Source organism: Anabrus simplex, chromosome 1 (genome assembly GCF_040414725.1).
Source record: "Anabrus simplex isolate iqAnaSimp1 chromosome 1, ASM4041472v1, whole genome shotgun sequence".
Taxonomy (NCBI): Eukaryota; Metazoa; Arthropoda; class Insecta; order Orthoptera; family Tettigoniidae; genus Anabrus; species Anabrus simplex.
Window position 1 is genome coordinate 526679796 of NC_090265.1, and position 25451 is coordinate 526705246.

The 25451-nt window shown below is 39.0% G+C and overlaps 1 protein-coding gene across 1 annotated transcript in view; it reads left to right on the forward strand.

Moving 5' to 3' along the window:
- Brr2 (U5 small nuclear ribonucleoprotein l(3)72Ab) overlaps positions 1-25451 on the forward strand; it is a 226235-nt gene that overhangs the window by 142843 nt on the left and 57941 nt on the right. Inside the window, exons 17-20 of the mRNA XM_067135469.2 lie at positions 136-292; positions 16521-16627; positions 23339-23438; positions 23924-24071. Of these exons, the coding sequence (XP_066991570.1) occupies positions 136-292; positions 16521-16627; positions 23339-23438; positions 23924-24071 (512 nt within the window). The remainder of the gene's footprint in view (positions 1-135; positions 293-16520; positions 16628-23338; positions 23439-23923; positions 24072-25451) is intronic.

The following is a 25451-nucleotide window of genomic DNA, read 5'->3' on the forward strand; positions in this document are numbered from 1 at the left end:
TAGCCCTCTCAGTGTTAAAACAGATCTGTACTGATGTGAAATATTGGTGGCAGAAGCTTTCTTGTAATTTTATCCTTATAATTTCCCATTCCTACCTAGTTCTGTAACTTTAATATTTGTATGTTTAACGTATAGATTGCTTCGTGCTCCAACGCTGTATGGCATCTCCCATGATCGTATGAAGGAGGATCCTTTGCTGGAGCAATACCGTGCTGACCTGATCCACACTGCTGCTCTCCATCTAGACAGAAGTGGACTGCTGAAGTATGACCGCAAGACTGGACATTTCCAGGTAAATTGGTGATGTTTATAACGTTCTATCCAAGAAAATGTTCCAGTGATGTCTTATTCTTATGGGGTACATCAGTTCAAGAACAGAACAGTATCGAAAAATGGGGTAATTCTGATCAGGTAGTGTGAATCCGATCATTTGCCTATTTTTCAACAATAGGAAATGTTGGCACGGTACCATAACAGTCCCGGTAGCAATCACTGTTTTGAGTTCTAAACAAACTGATCTACAGTAATGATAAGGATGAGTTTTAATGCACAGTACTAACAACTGTCATTGTTAGCAGGTATTTCTCATATATGCTGCCCTCATGAATTATAGATATCAGTCACATAATATTAGCTAGAGAAGGTCTCACAGACTGAAACATGTACTGACATATGTACTGTATTTATATCTGGAAGTATTGAATTGTGGAAATATAAAACATTCAATGTGAAGAAATAATCATTTTATTATATACCACTTAGTCAAGCATCTTATCTCCTTATCATATGAACATCTTAAATACTACCCTTAGTTAACACCATTTCGACACTATCTGTATCCAATTATAATATTTCCGGGTGAATCCGATCATGCAAGTTTATAAGGAGATTCTGAGACAAACTCAAAAGCAAATATCCTAGTACTACCTTTCGGACAATTTGTGCTTTCTCTGCCTCAGATGCATCTTCGTTTTTCAGAAAGACAAAGTGAACTTTACTATCAACAATTATTTCCTTTCTCAGAAACTTTTTTTCATATGTGTCTACGCTGCCAACAAAACAAAAATATCTAACCCCCTTTTTTTTGTTGGATGCATTCTTAGTTGAAGATAAATCGAAATTTGACCTTACAGCTACATTTTGCTAGACAAGAGTACTACAAAAAAGAGAGGAAAAGCATAAAGATATTTGGCTGGAATTTCATTCAACAAAGGTCACGTTGAACCGATCTTAAACAGGCATGAATCAAGAGCTCTGGCAACTTGTAAGCTCTCTGGCAATTTACAACTTGTAAGCTCTCTGGCAATACAGGGCTATCACTATAAAATCTGCAAGATGAAAGGGTACCATGAACCTTACCTAGGACGTACCTGGATGTACCTGTGAACTTTGTAGATTTTTCTGTGGGAGGTACCACATTCTGAAATGTCAAAAAAGAGATAAACCAACTATCCATTGTATCAAAGATAAAAACTGTAATCATTATATAATTATAATTATAATAATTGTACCGGGCGGTACACCTCTACTCTGTTTATTTAAAAGTTGCGCCAGTTGAAACTCCTCTTCTGGAGGAAGGTTGAACTTTATCTATTCTATTAATTCTCTACTTTCTCAGAAGATGTCACCACGTGGAAAATTTTGAGTTTTTGAACTGTGTCACTTTTGATGTGTTTTTGTTTCGCTTGAAGTAAGAAGTGTGAACTTTCTCTTCTAGAGGACACTACTGAAGATCAACAATAGTGCGACCTAGTGCGGAGTTAAAGAACTATTTTGTTGGAGAAATTTTTATTTCAAGAGTTTGTTCTTTGTTAAATTTCCTTCTGTCATTGTTTAAGTTGGCTGTATACCCCTCTTTTTCCCCTTAGTTTGGATCTAGCCAATCCCGAATTTCTTTAATTAATTTTCCACCAATAATGTGTTTCTTTTTCCTTTATGTAGGGGTTTCTTTTCCCGAACCAATAAAAACTTTGAGGGAGGGTGTTTTCTTTCCCCTAACGCCTAGAATCTTCCGCGAGAGGATATAAACTGCTGATTTTAGGGTCTCCGGGCCACTTCTGTTCCATCTTTCAGTGTATTAAGTACATAGCAGGAGGCGGGAAGCGCCTCTTTCTTCTTCAGCCGTTCAACACCAGGTAATGGCCTATTAATAACTTCTTTTTTGCTAGGTCGGCAGTTTAACTCTCGCGGCGGGTTCGAAGCGTTTTCCACCATGTAACCTTTTCCTAAAATGTAACTACTCTTTTCTTCTATTCTCGTGTAAAGCGATATTATGGGATAGAGAGTGCTAACCCTCTCGAGTTCCCACTCACATCGTCTTGAGGTGAACTTATTTTTCTCAACCAATCCTCCCGTAATGTAATGTAAATTGCCATTAAGTCACCTCTGTAGTATGGGATTAGCCCTTGTATTAACGGCCTAGTGCCAAGTAGGTCTTAAGCAAAGTGTATTAGGAGTGCAAGTTCGCCTCCTCTCAAGTTGTATTTTAGAGGTCATGTATTAATCTTTTCTCACCTAATAGACCTCAGTAGGTTGGGTATTTTACCCCTGTGTATATGTCCTTTGAGGACAACTTGAAAGTTGAGTTTGGTGTGCCCTGGGAGAGGCTTAACTTTAAAAGCGAGTGGCTCTTTTCTAAAACTGAGAGTTGTATGCCTTGAGGAGGCTTTGCTGTGTAATTTGGAGCAAGGGCTCCAGGGTTTGATTGGGGTCTTCTGCCCCTTTGTTGAAATTGGTATATCGTAAAGTTGAGCTAGTTGCTCAAGAATTGTGTTTTCAGGGCTCGAAGCCCAAATTCTTTAATCCCTGTAATTGTACATTTCAAGTTGTATTTCGGCTACTAAGTACCTGTTCTATTTGTTGTTACCTAATTTTGAAAAGAAAATATAACCTTGTTAAATTTTAAAATTTAATTTCTCTTTAGTAGCTTGAGACCTATTCACCACCCAGCACCTTCTTTCATGCTTAACTACCACAAAAACACGGTAACAAGTGGTAGCAGAGCGTGGTTGAATGGGTCTCAATTTAGCCCCTTTTGACGGCTAAACATTTCTTTGATTCGAACTCTAACAATTTTCTCAGTTGCTGGAATTTTTTGAGTTTTTCAAAATTGTTCTGTCATCATGCCCGGCCCTCGCGATGTTCTCCTCCTTAACTACTTGCGCAAAGAGGAGTTGATATACGAGTTAACTATCAGAAACGTTCAATCTGGAGGCACGGTTGCAATAGACACTAACAAGCTTAGAGAGTCCCTTGATTTGCCCATTTCCATCCCCAATTTGGGAGAGAAAGAAATTGATGACTCTCTTTCCACGATTGTCGAGAATATTACTGGGCTTGCATCGGTAGTCAGCTTTTTTGATGAAAACGATCCATCTCCTAATCAAATTAAGCGTGTGCAAGGCAGGCTGTATCACTTTGCAAATAGAGTTAATGATCTGTTGTCTCTAAAGGTGAATGACGTTCAGAGGAAGCAAGCTAATACGCTCCTTGAAACTATTTCTGAATTGTCTAATAAGGTCACTCAATTGCTAACCGGCGAAGCTCCTCCCAAAACTGATCAACCCGCCACGGCGAATGTAGGTAACGAGGAAGAGCCTCCTCAGGGAGAAGTCAATAGGATAACCGTTGCTGCTCAAACTATCTCTGCCCCATCGAACAACGAATCTGAACGCCGTGCGTCATTGAGTAACATCCGCTCTGAATTAACTTCTTTGCCATTGAAACCTTTAACGACTATGTCACCTGGGTTCAGCAGCTTGCCTCATCCATTGGCAATGTTGCTTAGAGGTATCTCTAAGTTTTCCGTCAACACCACCAGTGACGTAATTTCATTTTTAAGATTTCTAGTGGAATTTCAGGATCATGCCCTTGTGTTTTCTCTTTCCCCATGTCAAATTTTGCAAATTATCTATCCTTATGCTATTGGTGTTCTATCTGACAAAATAGTTAGAGCCATCGCTGAGCAATCTTCTATTGAGGATTTCCATGCCCATTTGCTAGCTAACTTCATCCCGGCTAGGGCCAGGTCCTCCCTTATTCAGAAATACTATTATCGAGTACAGAGGTTGGATGAAAACTTGGCTGATTTCATTCAAGATATCAAATTCTACACTAGGGTGTTTGCTCTGCACTTTCCTGAAGATCAGATTGTGCAGGCTATTGTAGAAGGTATTTCGCCATCCTACAGGTCATATTTGTGTTTCGCGGCGTGTCCGCAAACCTTCTCTGAACTTGAAGCATTGGCCGTCTCAGCGGAAGGAGTTAGATACGCCGATTCTTTGCGTGTCGCGAAAGAACCCCCGCCTTCCTTTAGTAACACTCGGCCTCCACCTCGCCGACCAGTCAATCCCCGTAAATGTTATGCTTGCGGGTCGCCTGAACATCTGCGGAATAAGTGTCCTCTGATCAAGTCAAGTGGGACAAGGAATGGAGCAGGGTCATCACAAGGCTGTTTTAAGTGTGGGGCCTTTTCACATATCGCCAAGAATTGCCCAAACTCAAATAGCACCCCCTCCTGCTCAACTTCTGGTGCAAATTCCAGCTATTCCAATAATAAAAAGTGACTAGTGGCGTCGGCTGAGCCGACTAATCCATCTTCCCGAGACTTAGCCCCTAGTAAACAGGTTGTAAATGCAGAGAACGACCAGCCTTCAAATTCATCTTTTGAATGCCCTAAAGAGTGTCTTAGGATTGCGGCGGATACCCCCGCACCTGTTCCTTTTCTTAAGATTGAGTTAAATAACGAGCCTATAACAGCTCTCTTAGATTCAGGCAGTGTTTGTTCCATTATTTCGGCTGATTGGTATTCTAAATTGAAATCTGTTTGTAAACTCCCTGACTATGACTCATCTCCTGTTAAATATGTTTCGGCTAATTCATCTCCATTAGAAATTCTAGGTTCCTTACATGTCAAAATTCGGGTTTTTAAATTTACATGGAAGATCAAATTGTTTGTGGCCAAGCGTTTGTCTTGCCCCATCATATTGGGAGCGGACTTCATTTCTCACACTGGTCTTGTGCTCGATCTCCAGAGTAGGTCGTGCACATTCAGATTTGCGTCCAATTGTAGAATTCCCTTGTTAAAGTGTAATTCTGTATCATGTTCATCTATTTCGCCAACCCAGGATGAGATGTTGTTAGACCTTAGACATCTACCTGAGGAGCAGGCTGATAGTATTCGGAAACTGTGTCAGTCGTTTCCCGAGGTGTTCTCTGATACTCTTGGTGTTACTGACCTTATTGAATACAAAATTGAGGTCACGGATTCAATTCCTGTCCGTTTTCCACCGTATAGGCTATCTCCACCTAAAATGAAGGCTCTGAAAGAAATCATCGATCAGATGTTGAAGGATGGTATTATTAGGCCCTCTAAGTCAGCGTATTCTTCGCCTATTTTTCTAGTCCCGAAACCCCAAGGAGGCTTCAGGCCTGTCATTGATTACAGGGCTCTCAATCGGAAGGTGGTGTTGCAATCTGTGCCCCTTCCCGACCTTCATTCTTGCTTTTCATGGTTTCGAAAGGCCAAGTTCTTCACTATATTGGACTTGAATCAGGCCTATAATCAAATTCCCCTTGCCGAGGAGTCTAAACATCTTACAGCGTTTGCCACGGACTGGAATTTATACGAATACAACCGCGTGCCTTTCGGGCTCCCCACGGGGGCAGCTGTGCTCACTAGGCTACTAGATAGGGTCTTCTCCGACATCAAATTTGAGTACTTATATCACTACTTGGATGATGTCGTCGTATTTTCCGAGACTTTTGAAGAACATCTAGATCATCTGCGAGAAGTTCTGAATCGCCTTCGTAAGGCTGGGTTAACTGTCAAGTTGTCCAAGGTTGCCTTTGCTAAGCCCTCTATGTCATTCCTAGGGCATATTGTGTCACCCGATGGGGTAGCTGTCGATCATTCTAGAACACAGGCCATCCGTGATTTTAAACCTCCTAAGGACATCAAAGGTATCGCTAGATTCATTGGTATGGTGAATTTCTTCAGGAAGTTTATTCCTAACTTCGCTAATAGAGCGGCGCCCTTAAACCTTCTTCGTAGGAAAGGCATCAAATTCGAGTGGGGACCTTCTCAACAAGCCGCTTTCGAAGATCTTAAATTAGCTCTCTGTAATGCCCCTGTACTTGCTATGCCTGATTTCTCGAAGAAATTCATCGTCCAAACGGACGCGTCGTCGTCAGCTGTAGCTGCAGTCCTTCTTCAAGAGACTGAACTAGGGAGGCGTCCCATCGCCTATGCATCTAGGACTCTATCGGCTCAAGAAGCCAAGTATTCCATCTATGAGCTCGAAGGGTTGGCAGTCTTATTCGCCTTAGAAAAGTTCCGTCTCTATCTGGAACATGTCAAATTCGACCTGGAGACAGATAATCAAGCCTTAAGCTGGGTCTTAGGTAGGCCGCGTCGTACTGGTCGTATAGCCCGTTGGGCCATCCGTATTTCTGCCTTCCAATTTGATGTACGACATATCAGAGGTACCGAAAATGTTGTTGCTGATGGACTCAGCCGTATGTTTCACAACGACGTCGAAACCCACGAACCGGTCGACAGTTCATCACCTTCCGAGTCCATACTATCCGAGGTTAATGCCATCCTAACAGATGCTCCCATGCTTTTTAGGGATATTGAGAAATACCAACGTGAAGATCCGACGCTGGCTCCTATAATGGAAACCCTTTCTTCTGGGGAACATGCTGTCCCTTATGTTCTGAGGAATGGTGTTCTATGTTGCCCTTCGAGGCATGATAAGTTGATGAAAGTTGTTGTTCCAGCGGTTCTTGTACCTATGATCTTCAAGTATTATCATGAGACCCCATTAGGAGGGCATCTGGGTATCTTTAAAACTCGTGAAAAGATTCGTGAAATGTTCATCTGGAAAGGTATGGACGGTGAAATCCGTGAACTTGTAAAAGCTTGTAAATCTTGTTTGCTCAGTAAACCAACCATGTCCACCAAGGTAGGCCTCTTGTCTTCGCATCAAGCATCGCGCCCCATGGAACGCCTGTATATTGATTATGTGGGACCCTTCCCCCAGTCAAAGGGCAATGCCAACAAGTTCATCTTTGTGTGTGTAGATGGTTTTACAAGATTTTCCTGGTTATTTCCGACTAAGCTGGCTACCGCTCAGTCAACCATTACTTGCTTAAATTCTATTTTTGCTTCTTTTGGTCCGTGTCAATATATTGTATCTGATAATGCTAAGGCGTTCACATCAAATTTATTTCGTAAATTCTGTTTTGACTTGTCCATCTCTCATGTAACTACTTCTGCTTATTACCCTCAACCTTCTCTGGCTGAACGGGTTAACCGTAATCTCAGGTCCGCACTTATTGCCTATCATCATGAAGATCCTTCCAGGTGGGACACGTCCCTGCATTGGTTAGCTTTTGCTTTGAATTCGGCGGTTCATGAATCTCACAAATTTACTCCAGCTTCTTTGATGTTTAAGTTCGTTCCCAACACGCCGCTCTCTAACCTCTGGTCTCTGAATGACATTCTGCCCGAGACAATAGATCCGGATAACATTAAAGATCTTTGGAAGAAGGCTAAAGCCAATCTTAAAGTGTCTCATGAAAAGGTTAGAGAAAGGTATGATCGTGGACGGAGACCCACCACCTTGAAGGTAGGTGACCAGGTTATGGTCAAAAATTTTGTTCCCGCGGGCAAGCTTGCCCCCAGATTTCATGGGCCTTGTATCATTCTCGATTTTCTTACGCCGGTTACCTTATTGCTAAGTAATCCAGCCACCGAGAGGATATTTAGGGTTCACCTGTCCCAGGTGAAACCGGTGTAATTTCTGTGTTAACTTGCTTCATATTATTTTGAAAGGATATGAAGGTTATATTTTTTTTTTGAGTTTCACTTTTAAGGCATTCTGCCCCTTCTATAGGATTTTGTTTCTTATGTAAGCATGTTTGTGAAACCTGCCCCGACCCATTAAACTGCCATCCTGTCTTTGCCACGGCCATTACCACGCTCCCGTCTCCTGCTCCACTCTACACTGTGGCTTAATGAATACCATGAATATCTGCACGCCGCTGGCCCCTCACTCTCTCTACAAGCCTGTACCCTCAAAGAAAATGATTGTCCAACACAATTCTGCCGCCTAGCTTTAATGTTTCAGCGCCCCCGCAGCCGCGCAGCGCCGTGCAGCGACTGGGGAGGGGGATGGGCCCCCTCCTCTCCAGCGAGGACGACATGTGCACGGCGAGCCGGAGCTCTCCCCCCGGCCAAGGCTGATGTGCGGCGCACGTCCTGCTACATGCCCGCAGCCTGTATCTGTTCACCGCGGGCGCGGCGTACTTCAACACCTCTGCTCCCCTCATAGTGCGGGCGAGCGGTATCTCAGGGTACTTAAGGGGTCCGAGCGGCCTCCTTTTGGACGCAAGCTGCAACGGCCGGTCCGGCCATCCAACTTCATCAACATCAACTACATGGACAGTCACCATAAGCAATAACTACACTTCGGAATTCCACAACAATATTTGGTGGACATTGCAAAATTTTTCTTCACCTTTAAGTATTAAAAGTTTATCTTCAGAAATTCAAATTCTACAAACATAAAGACTTTCATTCACCTGCAACAACAACATTTTGAAACTGAATTAAGAAATCTTGTAAATGCTTCTGCTATCTATCTTCGTATCAACATCATTACTTGGACTTTGTTTCAAACTGATTTCATGTGTCACCCCTGGAGGAACTTTTGGGGGGGGAGGTCTGTACCGGGCGGTACACCTCTACTCTGTTTATTTAAAAGTTGCGCCAGTTGAAACTCCTCTTCTGGAGGAAGGTTGAACTTTATCTATTCTATTAATTCTCTACTTTCTCAGAAGATGTCACCACGTGGAAAATTTTGAGTTTTTGAACTGTGTCACTTTTGATGTGTTTTTGTTTCGCTTGAAGTAAGAAGTGTGAACTTTCTCTTCTAGAGGACACTACTGAAGATCAACAATAGTGCGACCTAGTGCGGAGTTAAAGAACTATTTTGTTGGAGAAATTTTTATTTCAAGAGTTTGTTCTTTGTTAAATTTCCTTCTGTCATTGTTTAAGTTGGCTGTATACCCCTCTTTTTCCCCTTAGTTTGGATCTAGCCAATCCCGAATTTCTTTAATTAATTTTCCACCAATAATGTGTTTCTTTTTCCTTTATGTAGGGGTTTCTTTTCCCGAACCAATAAAAACTTTGAGGGAGGGTGTTTTCTTTCCCCTAACGCCTAGAATCTTCCGCGAGAGGATATAAACTGCTGATTTTAGGGTCTCCGGGCCACTTCTGTTCCATCTTTCAGTGTATTAAGTACATAGCAGGAGGCGGGAAGCGCCTCTTTCTTCTTCAGCCGTTCAACACCAGGTAATGGCCTATTAATAACTTCTTTTTTGCTAGGTCGGCAGTTTAACTCTCGCGGCGGGTTCGAAGCGTTTTCCACCATGTAACCTTTTCCTAAAATGTAACTACTCTTTTCTTCTATTCTCGTGTAAAGCGATATTATGGGATAGAGAGTGCTAACCCTCTCGAGTTCCCACTCACATCGTCTTGAGGTGAACTTATTTTTCTCAACCAATCCTCCCGTAATGTAATGTAAATTGCCATTAAGTCACCTCTGTAGTATGGGATTAGCCCTTGTATTAACGGCCTAGTGCCAAGTAGGTCTTAAGCAAAGTGTATTAGGAGTGCAAGTTCGCCTCCTCTCAAGTTGTATTTTAGAGGTCATGTATTAATCTTTTCTCACCTAATAGACCTCAGTAGGTTGGGTATTTTACCCCTGTGTATATGTCCTTTGAGGACAACTTGAAAGTTGAGTTTGGTGTGCCCTGGGAGAGGCTTAACTTTAAAAGCGAGTGGCTCTTTTCTAAAACTGAGAGTTGTATGCCTTGAGGAGGCTTTGCTGTGTAATTTGGAGCAAGGGCTCCAGGGTTTGATTGGGGTCTTCTGCCCCTTTGTTGAAATTGGTATATCGTAAAGTTGAGCTAGTTGCTCAAGAATTGTGTTTTCAGGGCTCGAAGCCCAAATTCTTTAATCCCTGTAATTGTACATTTCAAGTTGTATTTCGGCTACTAAGTACCTGTTCTATTTGTTGTTACCTAATTTTGAAAAGAAAATATAACCTTGTTAAATTTTAAAATTTAATTTCTCTTTAGTAGCTTGAGACCTATTCACCACCCAGCACCTTCTTTCATGCTTAACTACCACAAAAACACGGTAACAATAATAATAATAATAATAAAAACCCTGTTTTTGTATGAAATTTTACAGCAGTAAAATCATATAGGCCTACTTTAATTTTGCACTCTCTCTATCATCCTCCTTCATTTTCATTTGCCTCATGCTCCTCTACATCACGGTTAGGTATTGTGAAGGTAGAAGGCGTAGTTGTTGTTTGAGTCATCAGTCCGTAGACTGATTTGATGCAGCTCTTCATGTCACCCTATACTGTGCTAACCTTTTAATTTCTACGTAACTGCTGCATCCTACTCAAATTCAGCATTCTTCCGTAACACCACATTTCATAGTCTATTTAAAGCCATATTATTATGATAATCCTTAATGTTCACAGTATATCATTTTTACCACTTGGAAATCGTGAAGTTTAGATTTGTTTGGAAATAGTTTATCCACTGAGCTCGATAGCTGCAGTCGCTTAAGTGCGGCCAGTATCCAATATTCGGGAGGTAGTAGGTTCAAACCCCACTGTCGGCAGCCCTGAAGATGGTTTTCCGTGGTTTCACATTCTCACACCAGGACAATGTTGGGGCTGTACCTTAATTAAGACCTCGGCTACTTCCTTCCCACTCCTAGGCCTTTTCTGTCCCATCGTAAGACCTATCTGTGTCGGTGCGACGTAAAGCAATGTGTGAAAAAAATGTCCAATCCTTGTCCCATTTCTCTACAGCAGGGGTGCTCAACCTACAGCCCACAAAGGACTATAGGGAGATTCACCAACTTTGATGACCTTGTCTTTTGAAAGGAATCTTCATAAGAATTAAAGCTTATTCTTGGCGACTAACCAAGCCAAGTTAAAGGAAGAAATCAGGGAAGGTGTCCGCAGGTTGTTGCCGAGAGAAGAACTGAAATTAGTAGATGAAGAATGGGATACTCTAAAGAAGGTTGTGGTTGGTACAGCAGAAAAAGTATGTGGACGACAGAACCAAATAAGAAAACCTAAAGAAACTGCCTGGTGGAATGATGATATTAAAAAGGCTATCAATTATAGAAACCATGCAAGAAGATCCTTATATCAAGCAAGAACACGGTGAGAACAACATGCAATAGAGGTGAAGCTGTCACTTTACAGAAAGAAAAAGTTACAGGTCAAACAGTTGGTTGTAGCTGAAAAGCAGAAATTCTAGGAAGATCTGGCTACCAAAATGACGCAGGATGGAAATAAAAAACTTTTATACAGTATTGTTGAGAATGGAAGAACTCAAAATGAAACTATCCAATCTGTAGAACTTCCTAATGGTGAGGTGACTAGGGATAAGACCAAAATATTACAGGAGTTCCAAAGGCACTTTGAAACTTTGCTGAACTGTTATGAAAATGTCACTCCATTAGACGACGAACCTTATGATTTTGGCAGCATAAATACCACTAGTCTGACATGGTTGGAAGTAGAGACAGCAATATCTAAGCTGAAAAACAATACATCAGCTGGATCAGATGAATTAAGTGTTGAGATGATCAAAGCACTAGGAGAGGTTGGACAACAGTGGATGTACAGGGTACTAAATAGAATCTGGAAAGAGAATGTAATACCCAATGACTGGAAGCAAGGAGTCATCATCCCATTGTTGAAAAAAGGTGATAGAAAAAAATGTACCAACTACAGAGGTACAACTCTGCTGTCACATGGCCTCAAAATCTACGAATCCATCCTTGAGAGCAGGATTAGAAAATATGTTGAACCTGCACTTGAGGAGGAACAACACGGATTTAGACCTCATAGATCAGCTATAGACCTCATTTTTGCCACCAGAATGCTCTATGAGAAGTATTGCAAGAAAGGTAAAATACTTATAACTGTTTTTCTGGACATCGAGAAAGAATATGACCATGTACCACACAGGCATATACTGTATGGGAATGTTTGAGACATAAGAAAGTGCCCGTTGACATCATAGCACGAGTACGATTATATGATGAAACCAACTGTTGTGTCCAGGTCCAGGATGGAAGGTCAGGTTGGTTCAAAACGAAGAGTGGAGTCCAGCAAGGAAGTTGTCTTTCACCACTTCTCTTCATAATCATAATGGATGAAGTTTTAAAAGCGGTTAAAAGAAAGGATCCAACAACTAATGCCCTGGTTTTTGCTGATGATGTAATGGTATGGGGTGAGACAGAAGCGGAAGTACAAACTAGACTAGATCTCTGGGATGAAGCTTTTACAACCTTAGGTCTCAAAATCAGCAAAATGCAATGCAGATAGTTGGCTTGGTGATGAATAGAAACTCTCCAACTGTTCATCTAAGAATTGGAGATGAGGAGATGGATATTGTAGACAACATCCAGTATTTAGGTAGTGTCCTGTCATCAGACAATACCATACATCAAGAGATTAGCAACAGAGTACAGAAAGCTTCCAAATTATATCACGCTGTACGTCAAATACTTCGGGATGAAACATTTCCGTTAGTTTCCAAGATCAGCTTGTACAAAATATATCTAGTACCTATATTGACGTATGGCCTAGAAGCAGCAACACTTACTGGACCAACAAAGAGTCATCTTCAGGCAACAGAAAGGAAGTTCCTCCAATCTTGTCTACAAAAAACAAAAATGGATAAAATAAGGAATGTGGATATCCGGCAATAGCTTGGATTGGAAAGAAGCTTGCTGGAGACTCTAGAAGTGAAGAGGTTGCAATGTTATGGTCACATGAATGGACTCTCACAGGACTCCTCGAACATACTTTGACCACAATGTTCCTGGAAAGAGACCAAGAGGAAGACCTCGTGATATTTGGGAAAAACAGATATTGTAGGACCTTGAAATTAGAGATGTGAACTGGTGTCGCATACATGAGCATCATCTGTGGACGGATAGGACAGACTGGAGGAGGCTTGTACACAACCGCACCCGGCTTGCTGGAGTGAAGAAATGATGATGATGATGATGATGATGAATATTCTGATGTGGCTAAGGTCCCATTTTCCTATTCCAAGGCTAGACATCAAATCTCCCTCAGTCAGTACACTGAAGCTACCGGCTACCAGCACTGCATGTCATATTTTAAAGAAATTTCTTTCAAATTTTAACATGCGAAGAACTTTTACAAGAAAGTGATGGACAATTTTGTAACCACTACGGATTACACAGCATCAAAAATAATAATAATAATAATAATAAAAAACATAATTAAGAAAATTTAAACTTCATGAGATTTGATGAAGTTAAATAGAACACTCACACACGATTAAGACTGCATAAACAGCATCGAGATATAAATACCAGGTTAACCAACATGACGACTAAAAGAAAGGAGATCGGAAGCAGGCTGGGAACCATACGAGGTCTGTGAAGGTAGTTCGTTGTGAGGAAAACGAGATTAACAGTGATTTCTTTCTGAACACTCAAATTTACTGATTGTTAAGGTACAAATAAATTCAAAACAGCATATTACAATATATGTGCTGACGCACAAATGATACAAAAAACATTTCTACCTTGGTTCTCCTAGAAACAGTATTTACAGTTATTGAATTTTAGATGATGGCAGGGTATTTACATTTTTAAAAAAAAATTTAAATCAACATTAAAATTAAAACCTGAAAATAAGAAAGGGTCCTGTTTGAGACATTTACAAATGACAGTAAGCTGCAAAATAATATAATTTAACGCAGAGGCCAGTTTGATTGCATCTTTTCCTAAAACCCTTCAGTAAAAGGTGCATAGCTTCAAAGTAGCGTACGTTAAATTGCTACAGATTTACTGCAGACATCCCCAAGGGGAAAACACATTACAAACTACTTAAAAGACGTGAGAACAAAGTGACATTTACATTAGATTAGAATGTTCAAATCAAGAAAAGGGGATTACCTCCGAAAACAAGGGGGGTATGACTAGCCAAGAGGGCTAAGTCACTTGAAGTTAAAAATTAGCGAATGGAAGACACCCCGGGCAAACTCCGGCGCACAAAAAAATTTTAAATTAAGAATTTACATTTAAAAGTTAAAATCCAAAACATGAACCAAACAGTGCTCACCTCGCACGGTTGGTAGTCTCATCACCGGACAGACGGAGGGGACCTCTGCTCCCTTCACTGGTCACGAATCAAAGACGACGGAAACAAGCTTGGCCCTGGCCAAGTTGCCAGGAGCCGGAAATGTGGCAATCAAGAGATAACCAATTAGAGGACGAGAATTACACTCGCGGCTCTTATATTCACCAATAAGAAACTCTGTTATTCTGGCCTATCACAGAGCGCTTCTAGTGAAATCCTTTTGCTGAATCAGTATATTACCAGATATGAAGAAACAACTGGAAAAGACCACTTACATGTGTCAGTACACCCTACCTCACAAGTTATTACCTTAAATGCTCCAGATGCTAATTACACAGTTATTTACATTATAAAATTTTACACACCATGAACCTACTACGCTGGCGTAGCAGGGGGAGGCCGATGACCTAGATGTTAGGCCCCTTAAAATAACAAGCATCATCATCATCATCATCATCATCATCAAAATTTTACACAATAACCAAATTAATTTAGTGGACTTGCAGAATAATTAAATAGCCCTAAAGTTACATGAATGATTTACAGAGTTCACATTCCCAAATTAAAAGACACTGTTCTTGATGTACAGAAAATAGAATGATAACAATTGTATATAATATGACAAATTTCCAAAATTTCTTCTTCTTTGTCCTCATCCAAAATGATAATTTTAAATATCACACTCAGTCAAATTTTCAAGTCAAAACAAAATAAAACAGATTTTACAATATCAAAATAAAGACGATGAATTTTGTCTTTTGGTAACATTCTAACATCTTTTTCTTGATGCTTTCTGAAATAGCATAAAATGGTACACAGCTTCTTTCAAAATACAGCTTTCTTGTCACCATGATAAATTTTATGAAAAATAGTGTTTATTGTCTTTAGTGTATTCTCAAACAATTTGTAAAGGACATGGGTTCATCCATTTTTTAAATTATTAGACAACAACAATGATGTATCTTAATCTGTTAGAAGACGCTATGGCTGAAGAAAATTAGACGAAACATGTACCAAAGAATGTTTAATATATTTTAATATTGAATGTGTTTTCACTTGTAAAGTGAAGTGTATTGATTGGATGGACCGTTAAACCTAACACTAGTTCTTAATTTAAACTGTATCAATACGAATCTATATGATGAAGTTTGTAAATTGTAAAAATCAAACTCATTCGAGTGCTTTTTGTTATCTTTAGATGAAAGTAATGATGTCCGTGATACAGCGCAACTTTTAATTTTAATTTGTGGCATTGACAAAGCATGTGAAATAACTGAGGAGCTGGTATTTTTAAGAATCATCCATGGAAATACAACAGGCGAGGATTTGTTTTTCCAACTGAGTGAAACATTGAAGGATCTCATTTTAGGATGGGATGGAATGGCAGCTATAACAGATGGAGCAAGGAATATGAGTGGTACAAAAACTGGATTAATTGAAAGAATAAGAAACAGGTTTACTAACAGAAATATAGGTATGCCTCTTGAATTACACTGCATTATTCATCAACAAGTGCTATATGGAAAAGTATTAAATTTACAACATGTGATGATCACAGTGACATCTACAGTTAATTATATTCAATCATATGGACTCAATCATCGGCAGTTCCAGTCATTTCTGGCTGAAATTGTCATTACGGCAGTGTAATTTATCATAGCAAGGTACACTGGCTTAGTCGTTTTGAAATGCTTCTTTCATGTTCGTGAAGAAATAAGGATATTTATGAACATGAAATAGAAAGAAATGGCAGAATTTGAGAATGAAACCTGGATGTGGGATTTAGCAATACTCACAGATTGAACGCAACATTTAAATATTTTGAATAAGCTATTACAATGGAAAGGCATTCTTTTAAATGAAGTGTATAGTTATGTGTTAGCATTCCAAAATAAATCGAAATTATTTTGACAGCAATTAGAGAAGGGCATATTCCCACACTTTTCATGTTGATCCAAAGTTACAAAGTATTGTTTACCTTTCTCACTTTGTTTTGTATTGTGTGTCAGGTTATTGCTTGTATTGTCGATTAGCCGTGTGATCGGTCAGTCAGTTGGAAGGGGGCACCTGCGTGTGTGGATGTATTGTGTGTTAGGGAAGGGCAGGGGGTGGAAGAGAATAATGTGGTTCGTTTAGGAATCTACCATTAAGTTGTGCACCCCTGCTGTACAGGGTTGGGTATGAAGTGAGATGAATCTATTTTTAGTAAATACAGAATGTCTATTATGTCCACTTTAAAAGTTAATTAGCCTTGATTTGCTGTATAAATGATAACACAGAGTATTTTATTTTTAGGTTACTGAGCTGGGCAGAATTGCAAGTCATTATTATTGTACCCATGACACCATGTTAACATACAACCAACTTCTGAAGCCTACACTTAGTGAGATTGAACTCTTTCGGTAAGTTTACTGGTTATTCAGTTTTCTTATATTGACACCTTGTGTACAAGTTTGGGTAAATATAATTCAGGAATTGCTTTAAATTTTATTATGAACGTGTGTGAGAATAGTTATTAAAGTATAACATGGTTTAATTCCAGAGTCATGCATTAATCTTCTATGCATAGATAAACTTGGGCACATTGAATCGTAATCCAGCACCGCTGCTTGGTGGTCTCCGTGTCATTACAAATGCATATACTGTGGGAAGGGGGAGTCCATGCACTCTGAGGTAGGGTGGGTATGTATGTAATGTATGGTATAAGGAGGAGGATCTAGTTCATTTGCCTGGCAGCTGAGCAACAACGTTGCCACAGTGAAAGTTCCAACCCACGTGTATATGATCATTGTACAATAACAGGCTAACATTCTATCATTGTCAGTCATAATTTTACAGGTAATGACAGCTATTAATTGTATGTGACATCCCTGGATGATTCATATCTTCATTCACATGAGGGACTGTGATAGTTTAGAACCTGATTTCAAAGGCGAATTTCATTTTCAGCAATTGAAATTACCGTCTTCACTCTTACTTTCCCAATAAAGGCTACTGTGTAACTGTAAATGGCCATTAAAAAAATGTTCAGCACTCTTTAAGCCATGGTAACCTACGCTGCAGGGGAAAGACCACATGCTAGATCCTTTACTTTCTGACATTGCTTGTGCCCTTGGCAGAAAAGTTTCACGATATCCATGATGGGAGTATTAGTAAGCAATCTGCTGTTACAGTAGTCGTGGATTAGCCAGGAATCTCGCTGGGAATGAAGTCTTTTTGTACTGTGGTACTTTAGACCATGCACACACACTCTTACATAACAAATATTGTAGTCATTTGGACTGCGCACAAGTACTTGTGTGCTAATATTTATGTTACCAAGATGAACTCAGTTGAAACGGGAAACATTCTCAGGTTACTTGAAAGTATTTAAAAAAAAAAGAAATTACATTATGAAAAACTCAAAAGAGTTGCAGTTAAAAGAAATCTGTTTGGTGATGAGGAAAATGAAAATGACGAATACTTGTATTCAAAAGAAGCAGCAGATGATGTCGTCAAGAATAGTGACCCAAATCACCGACGAGGAATCTGCTGACTCTGAAGATGAAGAAATTAATGTGGATCATTTCAGTATTCCTCAGTATACCGGAAGAGACTACACTATGGGACATGCACCACAAAGCAAACACTGGCCGTGAGCATACCAGACAGCATAATATTGGTACCCACCTGCCTGGATTAACAAACCAAGCCAGAAATGTCACTTCACCTTCAGAATATTGGATGCTATTTTTTCGAGATGATTCACTGGACCAGATTGTTGCCTGTACTAATACTAGGATTGCACAGGCAAGAGAAGTTCAGTGTTAATGAGGCAGGGACCCTTTCAATGCTAATAGAGTTGAGATGAAAGCAGTCATCAGATTGTTCTACTTACTGGTGCAGAACAATTCCATACTGGTACACGTCCATTCCTCTTGCTCAGAGTGTGCTGACGAATCACTGACTTAAATTAGCCAGTACTGTAAGCAAAAACAAATGGGAAATACCACCTATATGTGTAGAAATGGAAAACAGACCTGCAAAAAGCCGTATGTTTGGTTTTGGTCAAGAAGGGTTAAATGTTGACAGGATGACCCAAAGGCAGTTTCTGAAGACTCTTTCTGCAGAATTGCGCAGAGAATACATGGAGTGTCGTCTATCACTGGCATGCATTCCCCGGGACATCGGGTTGAGGCTTCAGGAAATTTTTAGGGATCATCAACGAACTGAGACCAGCTGAAAGAGTACTGCAATATTGAAGAATGTGTGCTTACTTTAGAAGATAAAAGAACAGAAAGACCAAAACATGTGTGCGCTGTTCAAATTTTATTTGCAGGGAACACACAGTTTTCTCTTGTCTGGACTGTGCATATGGAAACCTCAAAGAAGAGGACTAAGAAGAGTTTTCACTTATTCCTGCATTAATATTATACAGTGAAACATCAATTCTCCATTTTTCAAAGAACCGTGGAAGCAAAACTTACAATATGCAAAAACTGAAAGTCTGGGGACATACTAAAACTATCAACAATTGGGCTAAACATCAAAATAATGAAATATGTATAATTACAATCTTACAAAACTATATAAATTATATGAGTTCAAAATATTTTTTTCTTTAAATGTAATTTAACCACTGAAACTACATTGCTTTCTTGCAGAAGCTCTGTCTAGTACCGATACTGAATGCGAAAATGAAAATCGATGGGCTAGAGAAGAAAAAGAAAGAATTTAAGGAAGATCCTAGGACGGTATCTGGTGAGAAAGGAAAATGAAGCTCTACACATGCAAGCAGAGAAGATTTCAGACTGCACAAGAGAAGACTGAAATTTTATGGACACCTTATGAGAATAAGTGAGCGTATGCTGACAAAAAGAATTGTCAAATACATCACCAAAGTAAAGATGACCACAAGATGGGTTTAGGAGACAAGAGAAGATATGGAAAAATTTAGGATCTGGAATTGAGCAGTGTTTCGAATAATTAATTGAAAGATTTCCAGGAACAGCTGGTCAGAAGAAAGGAGGAGGAACCTCAGAAAAGAGGATGAAAATATTTCTGAGAGTAGAAAAGACAAACCACTAAATCAAGTGTTTCCTGCAGTTCAAAGTGAAGCCAAAATCTGAAGAAGAAGACGTCCGATAAAAGAATGTAAAAGAATGCCCGCCGGGCTGAGTGGCTCAGACGGTTAAGGCGCTGGCCTTCTGACCCACTTGGCAGGTTCGATCCTGGCTCAGCCCGGTGGTATTTGAAGGTGCTCAAATACGTCAGCCTCGTGTCGGTAGATTTACTGGCACGTAAAAGAACTTCTGCGGGACTAAATTCCGGCACCTCGGCGTCTCCGAAAACCGTAAAAGAGTAGTTAGTGGGATGTAAAGCAAATATTATTTATTATTTTTAAAATGCCCAACATGATTGTGAAGTCCATTCCTTTTTTAAAAATCTTCCCTTGTTATTTGGTTACTGGTATATTGTAACAAAATAGTCATGAAGTGCCCAAAGTTAGGCGTCCAAATAACAAAACGCCTAATCGAGTGGTGAAATTGGGCATCGAAATGGAGTGAATTGTTACACTAATAATAATAATTATGCGCAACCAAGATCAATCATATGTCGGCATCCTCGCAAACCTGGTTATCATAACAATAAATATGTACATCTTAAATATAATCGGATCTGAACTATTGTCAAATAGGATGTCTGTAGGATGCTAGTTGGTTTATAATATCACCTATTCAATACATTAAAATTTTAAACAATTAGGAATTTATTTCCATAAGAGACATATTTCGCCTTTCATTGAAGGCATCATCAGTCACAGTACTACCTCAAGGCATAAATCAGTTATCTGATTTGTAATTAAATTGTAATTACTAAGAAATAATATTGACATATTACAACAGAGATAGTCAGTGAGAAAAACAATGTTCATTGTTAGTATGGATACCAACATATCAGCCGTTGGCTGTAAATTGACAGTTATGAAGGATAACAGTGTCAAAATGTTAGGGTATGTCTTACAAAGGTTAACTTAACATATTTACATGGGGGCAGTTTAAGGGAAAGATAAGTGACTGGCACCAATAGGTAGAACCACAGGGTATTTAACAGTGTCCATCAGCAGTGGTCCGTATGAAATATTGACGTTCCACTATCAGAAATGTTAGGAAAATATTACTAAAATTTCAGTGAGAAAAACAATGTTCATTAATAATATGGAGTTTAAAAGGATTATATTACATATTTACATGGAGGCATCTAAAATAAAGATACAGTAGTCGGCACCAATGCGTAAAAACCACAGGGCATTTTAACAGTGTCAAGCAGTGGTGGTCTGACATGAATCATTGACGCTACTCAATTAGAAAATTTAGGAAATTACAAAGCTTATACATATATTTACATGGAAGCAGTATGGGAAGCATAACATTATTTTTTGCCGTTGGTTGATGATCAAGTATTGACAGGGCAACTACACAGTAATATTGACGTTACTCATTAAAAAGTTGGGAAATTACAAAGCTTAAAATGACATACTTACATGGGTGCAGTTTGGGGAGAAAGGGTACAAAATGTCTGGCACCAGTGTGCATAACATTATTTTTTGCCGTTGGTTGATGATCACAGTATTGGCAAGGCAACTACACAGTAATATGCAGCAGTGGTTTGACCTCGGTTCATAATTATTTGGAAAGCTAGGAAAAATATTCCAATGTTTTTTGAGATTGTCAAATGAGGCTCCATTATGAGAGTAGTCATACTGAAAGCTGTCTGATTGAAGTCCCGGGTTCATAAATATGGCTCCATAAGCAACGGTGAATTTGGCTGGCGTGGAAGGAAATTTGATTGGGTGTCGTAATGTTTAGGCATAATTTTGGTGTTGTTTAAAAGAAAGGTCTTAAGTAGATGGTACATTGTGAATGGCAACAATGACGGCCGTTATTTGTTGTTATTTGTTGATAATGGTGTTTTCAGGGAACATGTTGTGGGGTTAGAATCACTCTCTTATGGAGTTTTGTTAACTTCTCGATAACTTTGAATGCTATGTAAAAAATACCAGCGTCAGAATGGTTGATGAGACTTTAAACTGAGGTATTGTCGGCATTGAAAACATGAACATCGGGGCGAAGTTTTTGTTTTGTGATGCTGGCCTAGTGAGATAGAATGGAGATTTATATTTAGCGTAATCCGCAGTTGAGGGATCAAATGTGAAATACACTACGACTGAGATGGAGTGTCACAGTTAGGACGAGTCACATTCAATTCTGTCTGTGAAGTGGATCTGTAGTGACACACCATGTTGGTGCCAGTGCGTGCTGGATGCTAGCGTAGAGGAGCTTTCTTCATAGTCAGTGAACACTTACCCTGAACAAGTAGCTTCTCAGCGGCATATCGGGTAACTTCCACTCCTTCCACCACAGCTTTTTTTTTTTAATTTATGACAGGAGGTTTTAAAATAAAATAAATTAATCTAATGCTATGTGGCAATCTTCAGCAAAATCAGTTCAAGAGTTTTCATCAACTTTGATTAGATGAATCATTTTTCAGTAGTTTGTGAGGTTACTTTGTTTTAATCATTCCTGGTGAAGAATTATGGCAGTGAGGGAGTTATTTAACATCTAGGGCAATTGAAGGGATGTTAAATAATTTGATTATTATGTATTGTATTCCTTATGTTTCCTGCCATCATGAGGAGGTTGACAGATTGCCTTTGAAGATTGGGAAATATATATTTAAAAGAGTAGAGGAGTTTAAATTCCTTGGTGTATTAATCGATGAGCAAAACCGAAGGCAACAAGAACACCAAGCTAGAATTAAGAGTGCAGATAAAGGCATTATACTCTATGAGCCCTACATTAGGTGCTAAGTTTTTAACAAGGAATGCAAAAATGATTATCTACAATACAATCTTTCAACCAGTACTTTCTGAGACATGGAGTATAACCAAGAAAGAGCAGCAGTAGTTGCCAAGTCTTTGAGAATAAAGGTGACGCTGTTTGAAGAAGAAAACTGGAACGTTTCCCACAGAGGTCTCTGGAGTGATACTATAATTTCTTCAGAATGAAATTAAATGTACACTTTCAAGTAGTATTTGGTAATGAGACAAAGTCTCTCATAGTGCATTGGCACTGCCGGTGGCTACAATTAGCCTACGCAGTGGCCTCCACGGTATGCACTAGCCAGCGTCTTGATAGGTGTGCTAGGTACCAACTGATGAACCCAGCCTAGCACACGGGGGCGAAACGCTGGCAACCAGGAATGAGTTAGCTGGAAAATTTATAATGTCCAATAACAGACCACTTATATTGGTATTGTAAATTTACTCATTCGGAACAAATATTTCAGATTCCCTTTGGGAATCAACATCTATATCATTCAAAGGTGATGTCAGAGTTGATTAGTAATACCTATAGATTATTGTTCTCTAAAATAAAATTCAAAATGAAAGAGGATAACACGTTTTGGTAATAAATGCGTAAATAACGTGGCTGATAGCAGTTGTTAACTTGTTAGAAATAAAGACTGAAATAAACGATCGCTTAATTTTAATGTTATATATTGAAGTTACGTAAGAATGTGATACACTTCAAGATATGGCAGAGTACTCCACTGATTTCAGAGGATAGTTGATATTTTCTCGTGTCTAGTTAAATTTTGGAATGGCTGTTCCCATTTAAATTTGTAACGAGGAGGATATACGGGTAGGTTAGGTGACGCTGTATGAAGAAGAAAACTGGGAACGTTTCCCACAGAGGTCTCTGGAGTGATACTATAATTTCTTCAGAATGAAATTAAATGTACACTTTCAAGTAGTATCGAATTTTGAAAAATAACAAACGATTAAGCAGTAGTGTGGATATCATCCGTGTAAACGCAAGTTTTGAACAAACTGATTGCCATTTCATACCGATTTTAATGTGTATGGGGTTTTTCCTGACTTGTATGAAAAATTGGATATAACGTAGCCAGTAAATTTGTCGCCATTATGAATTCTCGCTATAACAGACTTCTACTGTATATGTGTGTGTGGTTTTTCCCCTCCCCCCTTACTACCAAAATACTGAAGTCATATTGGTATCGTAAAATTTCTTTCCTTCATGTACTGTATGTTTTATCACCTTGTTTTTCAGTGTCTTTTCCTTATCCGGAGAGTTCAAAAACATCACTGTACGAGAAGAAGAGAAGTTGGAATTGCAGAAGTTAATGGAGAGAGTACCTATTCCTATCAAGGTAATAATTTGTGTTAGTTTTACACATTAAAAAAAAAATATATATATATGACAGGAGGTTTTAAAATAAATTAGATCTAATGCTATGTGACAATCTTCAGCAAAATCAGTTGAAGAGCATCAAGTAAAATTATTTCTTGAATAAAATTAGTGTGTCCACCTATTCAATACAATTATATTTAGTAGTAGTAGTGATTACAATCTACATGAAATATAAACATCAACCGATTAAATGAACCATTTTTCACTAGTTCATGAAGTTGCTTTGTTTTAGTCATTCCTGGTGAATCATGACCTGGATTTGAAACAGTGAGGGAGTTATTTAACATCCAATTGAAACACTGTAAAGTGAGAGGCCTTCATTTTTAATTCCAGCACATTTGTTTTATGAAGTCTTTGTGCAGCTAGAGAAAGATCTTCAAATATACGTTGTGTAGTCACAGAGTTTGTAATATGTAAAGATTTAACTGTTCTGTTCACTTTCAGGAAAGTATTGAAGAGCCAAGTGCAAAGGTGAACGTGCTACTTCAGGCATACATCTCCCAACTGAAGCTTGAAGGATTTGCTTTGATGTCTGACATGGTCTACGTTACCCAGTCTGCTGCTCGACTGATGAGAGCCATTTTTGAGATAGGTTGGTAAACAATTCTCTTATGCAAGAATTAGAAGGGATTTTTTCCCCTTAAATATAGATTCTTTTTATTTTATTATAAACCATCCCACACAACCTCTTAAAGTTTCTTACTCATTACTATCTTGGCATAAATTACATTATAAACGACTTTATGTATTTCTAGAAATACAAGATTTGAATTTGGCACAGATAGCAGCCATCCTTCATCCATTCCTTCTTACTGTCTCCACACTTTTTCCTGCTATTTGAGGGAGGGTGTCTTAAAATTTCTGGTCTCATGAGCTACCTCAGTGGATCATTAGTAGAATGTCTGACTCATGATTGCAAGTTTATAGATTTCATCCAGCAAATGTAGTAGAGTTTGGGTGGGCAAAAAGGCACTCCTTATCATTGTTGGCCTGTTAAAGACCTCTGATGATACACTCACTGTTACCCAACAAAATTAACTCAACCATAGGAACTGTCCAAAAGAGTTCACCTTTGCTGCTGGTATTTAGGAATCCGTTCATTTTAATTAAACAATTGAAAAGTTACTGGGTTATGACAAAATAGATAGCCAAGTAATAAGTGTTCCTCATCTAAATCTAGCACCCCTTTACAAAATATGAGCCAGGAACATTAACTGCTCATCCAGCTGAACTTTTAGTTCACTATAATTTCCAATAACTATATTTTTCATGTTTTTCAGTAGTTTGGTCATATTGTATTGAGGTTCTGATTCAGGAGATCTTAACATCAACTTCAAAAGACAGTACAGTACAACCTACGTAATGTGACCTTCTCAAGATCAGAGGGATGCCGGTTTATTGGTATTTATAGGCTATAACTTCTGGATTAATAGAAAAAAAAACCTATAGATATTCAAGGAGACTCATTTATGCACACTTCATTTAATATTGAATGTACTGTGTGTTATGTACATCATCATCTTTTTCTTCAGCATGTATCCTGCTTAGTTAACTGATCAATGTGCTTTAGCCGATTGATCGAACCGATTACAATTGTAGTGTGGTGATGGAATTCATTCTATTTTTTTTAAATTAATTAGTACAACTAGATGCTATATGGATTATTGCAGAGTATGGTTATTGAACCTCGTATTGCAGCGATAGCAATGTTGTGAAGTCATGTCTGGTTGAGCCCAAGATACTCCAGTCACAAAACCCTTGTACTGTATTGCACCCGCTCCTGCAGCGGTCAGTGCAAGATTATCCCGGTAGCTCATTATTTCTTCTCAGGGTATCCTTTTTCCGCCCATAAAATCTGAGATTTTATATGTAATTGTTTAACGTGGTTTCTGAAGAGATTCCGACCGCTGGGTTACGCAACATGTAAGTATCAGTATGCACGAGAACTACGACCGATAACTTAAAAGCATCT